The sequence below is a fragment of the Protomyctophum bolini genome (assembly GCF_963924005.1).
Source record: "Protomyctophum bolini genome assembly, chromosome: 5".
Classification (NCBI taxonomy): domain Eukaryota; kingdom Metazoa; phylum Chordata; class Actinopteri; order Myctophiformes; family Myctophidae; genus Protomyctophum; species Protomyctophum bolini.
Genome location: NC_137866.1, coordinates 660455 through 668953, shown reverse-complemented (window position 1 = coordinate 668953; position 8499 = coordinate 660455). Strand labels below are relative to the sequence as shown.

The following is an 8499-nucleotide window of genomic DNA, read 5'->3' as shown; positions in this document are numbered from 1 at the left end:
TCTGAGGGTCCGATCGGTCGTTCGATAGAGAGAGAGAGAGAGAGAGAGAGAGAATGTAACCTTAGTCTGGAAAACAGACCAATCTACCTGGAAAGAAAATTCCCGGGGAGGTTTGGTCTGGCATTTCACTCACCCCAGAGTTGTGGGTTTGGGGAGGTTTGGTCTGGCATTTCACTCACCCCAGAGTTGTGGGTTTGTAACTGTTTGTTGGAAACAAGTCTTCCATCCAGACTATAATGTCTACACAGTGGTCTGGACATGCCGCGGAGGGGGGGGGGGGGTCGGAGGTCGTCCCGGGGGAGAGAATACCCAAAGGTCGGAGGTCAGAAATGCTTGTTGTTTGAGTTGAGCACTTTGAGGCAGGTTGGGGGGGGATTCTCTGTTCAGTATGCCGCCACCTGCTGGCTGGTGGTGGTGGTATAGCAGGATATTGATTCAATCGGGTGGATTTAGTAGGAGCAACGTTAATTAATTAATTATGATCAGCTGATCAGAGGTCAGTCATCGCTTCAACCTTGTTGACATCCATGAGAGAGAGAGAGGCCCCTCTGCCATCACAGGGCTTTTAGTCCCGCCTCCTGAGCAAGAATTAACCAACCAAATGAGCTCCTGAAGCTGAAAGCTGAACAGAGAATGTACCGCCCATTTAGCCATAAAGGGGGGCGTGTCCTCAGGGGGGGGGGGGTGTCATTGGGGGGGGGGGGGGGGGCGTGTCCTCATGTCTATATATCAAACCCAGGGGGGGCGTGTCCTCAGGGGGGTGGGGGGAGGGTGTGTCCTCATATCTGTCTATCAAACCCAGGGGGTGTGTCCTCATATCTGTCTATCAAACCCAGGGGGTGTGTCCTCAATAGGGGGCGTGTCCTCAGGGGAGGCGTGTCCTCAGGAGGGGGCGTGTCCTCAGGAGGGGGCGTGTCCTCGGGAGGGGGTGTGTCCTCAGGGGAGGCGTGTCCTCAGGAGGGGGCGTGTCCTCAGGAGGGGGCGTGTCCTCAGGAGGGGGCGTGTCCTCAGGGGAGGCGTGTCCTCAGGAGGGGGCGTGTCCTCATGAGGGGGCGTGTCCTCAGGAGAGGCGTGTCCTCAGGAGAGGCGTGTCCTCAGGAGGGGGCGTGTCCTCAGGAGGGGGCGTGTCCTCAGGAGGGGGCGTGTCCTCAGGGGGTCTCCCCGTTTTACTTTAAGTATAACTCACTGTGTGTCCTCAGGGGGGGGGCGTGTCCTCAGGGGGGGGGGGCGTGTCCTCAGGGGGGGGGGGGTGTCCTCAGGGGGGGGGGGGTGTCCTCAGGGGGGGGGGCGTGTCCTCACGAGGGGGGCGTGTCCTCAGGGGGGGCGTGTCCATTCACTGCGTCTCCTCCAGCTCCTCGTTGATGCACGTCTCCCAGGCGGCGGCGTGAAGCTTGTTGGCGTTGGCGTGCTCCTCGCGGTGGTGGAGTCCGCCGTGGGGCGAGGCGGAGTGGAAGATCCTGCGGGGCAAGGGGACGGGCTGGGGGGGCCCGGGGACCCCCAGGGGGAGGGGCAGGGGGTCCTCCTCGGGGATGCAGCCCTCCCGCAGGTACGACGACGACGGCGGTACTTTGGGGGGAACGCCGGGCGGAAACATGGCCACGCCCCCCTGATGCTGCGGCCGTCGGTACGGGACGTGGTGGTGCATGAGGACCCCCCCCTGCGGCGGGGGGTGGGGGGGGTGGTGGTGGTGGTGGTGGGGTGGGTGGTGGTGATGCTCTCCCAGCCCCCCCCCACCGTGGTGGTGGTGGTAGTGGGGGTGGGGGTGGGAGTGGGGGGGGTGCGAGGGGTGCTGAGGAGGAGGAGGAGCGGGGTACGAGGAGGAGGAGGAGGAGGAGGAGGCGGGGTTCCGGAAGTGGAAGGGTCGGACGGGGTCGAGCTGGGTGTTGGTGGCGTTGGCGGCGTTGGGCGGCGGTCCGTCGAGGAGTTGGGGCGTGGCCCCCCCGAGGCGGCGAGGCATCGGCGAGGCTCCGTCCAGCTCCGACATGGACCCGCTGTAGTGGATGTGGAGGTAGGGAGACGCCGAGAGGTAGTCCTCTGGAGGAGACCACAGGTGGCTGAGGGGGGGAGGAGAAGGTTTATGTATAATCATTAGAACTGGTCCTCTGGAGGAGACCACAGGGGGGGGGGGGGGGGGGAGAAGGTTTATGTATAATCATTAGAACTGGTCCTCTGGAGGAGACCACAGGTGGCTGAGGAGGGGGGGGAGGAGAAGGTTTATGTATAATCATTAGAACTGGTCCTCTGGAGGAGACCACAGGTGGCTGAGGGGGGGGGGAGAAGGTTTATGTATAATCATTAGAACTGGTCCTCTGGAGGAGACCACAGGTGGCTGAGGGGGGGGGGGGAGGAGAAGGTTTATGTATAATCATTAGAACTGGTCCTCTGGAGGAGACCACAGGTGGCTGAGGGGGGGGGGGGAGAAGGTTTTAGTATAATCATTAGAACCGGGCTTTGATCTCTCTCATTCTGAAGAAAGATAAAGGACCCAAATCTCTGCGGTAGCTACAGAGCTATCGGTTTATTGATTAACGACGTGGACTTTTTGAACACAAAGTGGCCTTGTATGCCGATGACCTACTTTTATTCATTCAGGACCCAGTTAACCCAGCGCTCATAGTATTATAAATCTGTTAACACAAAATCAACTCTCCCAGAGTTCCAGATACTTGTGTGCTACGAGCTTGTAGGTCAGCTATTTTTGAAAAATCGAAGAACGACTGACTATAGAAACGTAGCTTTTTTCAGAAAACTGTCGGGATGTAGAAGAACATTTTTAGAATCTGATCTCAGGTCAGAATGGGGTTAATGTTTGTGTTGAAGCTGGTCATGGGTTAGGGGAGGGGCTTAGCGCTGACCTGGGGAGGGGCTCCAGGGCCTCACTGCGGATGGGACCGCCCCCCCGCGGGGCCTCGGGCCCCCCGTCGGGGTACGGGCCACCCGTCCCGCCGCCGCCGCCGCCGAAGTTGCTCTCGCTCAGCGACGAGACGCCGCTGCTGGCGCTGCCCGACAGCGTGGAGTTGCTGCCCCCTAGTGCCGACTGGGGGGAGGTGGGGGAGCCTGGGATGGGATGGAGCGGGGACTGGGAGAGGGAGAGAGAGAGAGAGAGATATTGAAGTATGGCTGCAGCAATTTATTTTCTAATTATTTTATCCCACAGTTTTATAACCTTTATTCTTCGCCTAAAGCTGTAATCCTGGGCTCTACACGACTCTCCCGCAGAAACACAGCTAGTGGAATACGAACAGGAAGGGTGGGAGGTAAGGTCGTTACCTTTCTGATGTTTCTTTTCCCTTTTTGCCTCCTTTATGATGAATTCCTGTTCTGTTCTTGACTTTAACTATATAGAAGTGTCTATTTGTATACGTCTCTAAATGTTTTGATGAATTGAACAAGGTGGACCCTCTTGTAAACAAGTGTAATGCTCAATTGGGTCATCCACTCACAGTTAACAGTCTTTGTATTGAGTTTGTGCTTGAAATGTATACTGTAATTCTGCAAACTGTTAATAAAGATTTAAATCAATCAATCAATCAAAAACCTTTCTGAGGGAGCGAACAGGAAGGGTGGGAGGTGGGTCAGTGAGCACAGTCTCGCGATCGAGAAAGGCCGTCATAGGCAGACCTGTATCCCGAGAGAAGACAGACTATGCACCCACTGCACACAAAATGAAGTGGAAACCGAGCTACACTTCCTAACCATCTGACCATTGTACCAAGACATCAGAGACACATGCTTCCCACAGATTACAACCACACACGGAGAGTTTGAAAACATGACCAATGACAAAAAACTCCCATATCTGCTGGGCGAAGTACAACAATGTGCAAACACAGCAGCAAGAATTGTGAGTTGCTGTGATAGGAGAAGGATATCAAATGGAACACAACCACCCTAAAGACTAATCATTGTGTATATTCCTGCACTATACCTGCATCGAGTGACCTTGGTACATAGAAGTTGATCTATTGAAGATTCTGACCTTCAAATGTACATCATTTTTGTTTTGATTGTATTGCTGTATTGTTGTATTGTTCTTTCTGCTTTGGCAATGTAAAAGTATGTTTTCTCATATAAAGCCCTTTGAAATGAATTGAATTGGGTCGTTACCTTTCTGAGGGAGCGAACAGGAAGGGTGGGAGGTGGGTCGTTGCTTTGGTGATGAAACGCGTCAAAGTGCATCAGGAAATGTCCTGCGAGGCAAAACAAACACAATTAGTTATTGACACCTTTTAAATGTTTTAAACATCTTTGGTGGGAACAGGGTGACCAATGAGTATAACCGACTGATCTGTAACTTGACTCCTCCTCCTCCAGATGGAACTATCTGTAACCTGACTCCTCCTCCTCCAGATGGAACTATCTGTAACCTGACTCCTCCTCCTCCAAATGGAACTATCTGTAACCTGACTCCTCCTCCTCCAGATGGAACTATCTGTAACCTGACTCCTCCTCCTCCAGATGGAACTATCTGTAACCTGACTCCTCCTCCTCCAGATGGAACTATCTGTAACCTGACTCCTCCTCCTCCAAATGGAACTATCTGTAACCTGACTCCTCCTCCTCCAGATGGAACTATATGTAAACTGACTCCTCCTCCTCCAGATGGAACTATCTGTAACCTGACTCCTCCTCCAGATGGAACTATCTGTAACCTGACTCCTCCTCCTCCAGATGGAACTATCTGTAACCTGACTCCTCCTCCTCCAGATGGAACTATCTGTAACCTGACTCCTCCTCCTCCAGATGGAACTATCTGTAACCTGTAGAGGGCATCTCCCCAGTAGAGGGTACTTACCAGGGGGGAAGGACCGAGGGGGCACAGGGGGCATCCCTCCACCAGAAACAGGGACGTAGGGCACCGTCTCTCGGCTCTCTCCATCCAGGCTCCAGCTGCTCTGAGCGTTGGGGAACACTGCATGCAAGGAAGGAAGTAATCTGAGTTCCCAGAAGTTTTATTTTTCGCCACTAGGCGGGCGAGAAAGAAGGAACTTCTGGGAAAAAAGGAACGTATCCCTGTGAGGGAAGTACGTTGCGCTCAGAATCTGAGCGGACACACTCCCCTTTCCGGTCTGAAGCACTGTGCATACCATGAAAATAGTCCGACGGGAATCCAATTCCAAATTGAATTGTAGTAGGCCACCACTGCTCAAGGAGCAATTGTTTCCCTTCCGTCTTATTTAGATGTAGCGCCCACTCCATGTGGAACCCGCCCCTGTCTTTTGACTCGCATTTCATTTGAAACGCAGCGCACTGGGCCACGCCCCCTAGGAAGGAAGCAACGTGGACACATTCTGTAGTGAATTATCTACGTATCACATTCTGTAGTGAATTATCAACGTATCACATTCTGTAGTGAATTATCAACGTATCACATTCTGTAGTGAATTATCAACGTATCACATTCTGTAGTGAATTATCAACGTATCACATCCTGTAGTGAATTATCAACGTATCACATTCTGTAGTGAATTATCAACGTATCACATTCTGTAGTGAATTATCAACGTATCACATTCTGTAGTGAATTATCAACGTATCACATTCTGTAGTGAATTATCAACGTATCACATTCTGTAGTGAATTATCAATGTATCACATTCTGTAGTGAATTATCAATGTATCACATTCTGTAGTGAATTATCAACGTATCACATTCTGTAGTGAATTATCAACGTATCACATCCTGTAGTGAATTATCAACGTATCACATTCTGTAGTGAATTATCAACGTATCACATTCTGTAGTGAATTATCAACGTATCACATCCTGTAGTGAATTATCAACGTATCACATTCTGTAGTGAATTATCAACGTATCACATTCTGTAGTGAATTATCAACGTATCACATCCTGTAGTGAATTATCAACGTATCACAGTAGTGAATTATCAACGTATCACATTCTGTAGTGAATTATCAACGTATCACATTCTGTAGTGAATTATCAACGTATCACATCCTGTAGTGAATTATCAACGTATCACAGTAGTGAATTATCAACGTATCACATTCTGTAGTGAATTATCAACGTATCACATTCTGTAGTGAATTATCAACGTATCACATTCTGTAGTGAATTATCAACGTATCACATTCTGTAGTGAATTATCAACGCATCACATTCCGCATCACATTCTGTAGTGAATTATCAACGTATCACATTCTGTAGTGAATTATCAACGTATCACATTCTGTAGTGAATTATCAACGTGGACACATTCTGTAGTGAATTATCAACGTATCACATTCTGTAGTGAATTATCAACGTATCACATTCTGTAGTGAATTATCAACGTATCACATTCTTTAGTGAATTATCAACGTATCACATCCTGTAGTGAATTATCAACGTATCACATTCTGTAGTGAATTATCAACATATCACATCCTGTAGTGAATTATCAACGTATCACATTCTGTAGTGAATTATCAACGTATCACATTCTGTAGTGAATTATCAACGTATCACATTCTGTAGTGAATTATCAACGCATCACATTCCGCATCACATTCTGTAGTGAATTATCAACGTATCACATTCTGTAGTGAATTATCAACGTATCACATTCTGTAGTGAATTATCAACGTGGACACATTCTGTAGTGAATTATCAACGTATCACATTCTGTAGTGAATTATCAACGTATCACATCCTGTAGTGAATTATCAACGTATCACATTCTGTAGTGAATTATCAACATATCACATCCTGTAGTGAATTATCAACGTATCACATTCTGTAGTGAATTATCAACGTATCACATTCTGTAGTGAATTATCAACGCATCACATTCCGCATCACATTCTGTAGTGAATTATCAACGTATCACATCCTGTAGTGAATTATCAACGTATCACATTCTGTAGTGAATTATCAACGTATCACATTCTGTAGTGAATTATCAACGTATCACATTCTGTAGTGAATTATCAACGTATCACATTCTGTAGTGAATTATCAACGTATCACATTCTGTAGTGAATTATCAACGTATCACATTCTGTAGTGAATTATCAACGTATCACATTCTGTAGTGAATTATCAACGTATCACATTCTGTAGTGAATTATCAATAATGAATTGCATTCTCATAGAGCTTTTCCAAGTGCTCAAAGTGTACTTTACAATGGTTCTTACCTCGCTCTGATTGGTTGGCGTGAGGATCGCCGCAGGGCTTACAGGGACTGACTTGTTGGAGTAAGGCACGCTGCATCACACACACACACACACACACACACACACACACACACACACACACACACACACACACACACACACACATTTTGTAGTGCTACGTTACGTCAGGGTCATTTTGTAGTGCTACATTTTGTAGTGCTACGTTACGTCCGGGTCATTTTGTAGTGCTACGTTACGTCAGGGTCATTTTGTAGTCCTAAGTTACGTCAGGCTCATTTTGTAGTCCTACGTTACGTCAGGGTCATTTTGTAGTCCTACGTTACGTCAGGGTCATTTTGTAGTCCTACGTTACGTCCGGGTCATTTTGTAGTCCTACGTTACGTCCGGGTCCAATTGGCACCAGCTCCCGTCCGCATCTCATTGTAAATAGAATTATCTAAACACGTGAATGTTTTTACAATGACGTTATTTCGTACGCAGAAAGGAAGCCATTGAGGGTTAAAATGGGTCTTAATGCTTCCAACTCGAGTAGAATTATTAATGTCGAGTAGTATTATAAGTGTCCATGACAAAAAATATATTAGAGATATGGTGGAGACAATAAAGACTATTATTATCATTATTATTGAAGGTGGTAACAGTCCATTTACTGGGGGTATATTTAGAATGTGTGCAGGCTTGAGTATGTTGAATCTAGTTTGCATTAATGAGGATTTAGTTGACACAATGAAATAAAATGGCGATAGTATTCCGTGTGGGGCAGACGGCCTGTCACAGCCAGATTTGGGAGAGCAGCAGCTTTGTTGTTGCGAGGAAAGGAAAGCGGTAAAATGAGACTTTCGTGGTTGTTTTCGTCTCGGATTTAGTCCGACGGAGCGTCACAGTATAACTCTATGGGGACACAGTATAACTCTATGGGGACACAAAAGTAGGACCCGGAAGTATCTCTGGAGGGGGGGCGCTCACATCACGGCTAAAATACTGAATGCTGTTGCCCCCGCAACCCGACCACGGGCAAGCGGTGGAAGGTGCATTACCTGTCCGTTCTCGGTCATGCTGTAGTACGGCATCATGGCGTTGGTGGTTCTCTCGCGGTGAGACTGAGGCAGGAGGATCATCACCTCACGGTTGTGTTTGGCCTTGTCGGGTAACGATGGAGAGCCTGGAGGAGAGAACAAGACAGGTTGTGTTGGGTCTGACAGCAGAGAGAGAGCAACAGACAGGTTGTGTTGGGTCTGACAGCAGAGAGAGAACAACAGACAGGTTGTGTTGGGTCTGACAGCAGAGAGAGAACAACAGACAGGTTGTGTTGGGTCTGACAGCAGAGAGAGAACAACAGACAGGTTGTGTTGGGTCTGACA

The 8499-nt window shown here is 48.5% G+C and overlaps 1 protein-coding gene across 1 annotated transcript in view; it reads right to left on the bottom strand.

Annotated features, from left to right (window-relative positions):
• Nucleotides 1–1333: 1333 nt before the first annotated feature.
• LOC308316018 (dedicator of cytokinesis protein 3-like) overlaps nucleotides 1334–8499 on the bottom strand; it is a gene marked incomplete at both ends in the record, with an annotated part of 109310 nt that continues 102144 nt past the window's right edge. The window contains 7 exons of the mRNA XM_080764336.1: nucleotides 1334–1657; nucleotides 1868–2054; nucleotides 2856–3079; nucleotides 4108–4190; nucleotides 4796–4912; nucleotides 7139–7208; nucleotides 8176–8300. Coding sequence (XP_080620462.1) covers nucleotides 1334–1657; nucleotides 1868–2054; nucleotides 2856–3079; nucleotides 4108–4190; nucleotides 4796–4912; nucleotides 7139–7208; nucleotides 8176–8300 — 1130 coding nt within the window. The remainder of the gene's footprint in view (nucleotides 1658–1867; nucleotides 2055–2855; nucleotides 3080–4107; nucleotides 4191–4795; nucleotides 4913–7138; nucleotides 7209–8175; nucleotides 8301–8499) is intronic.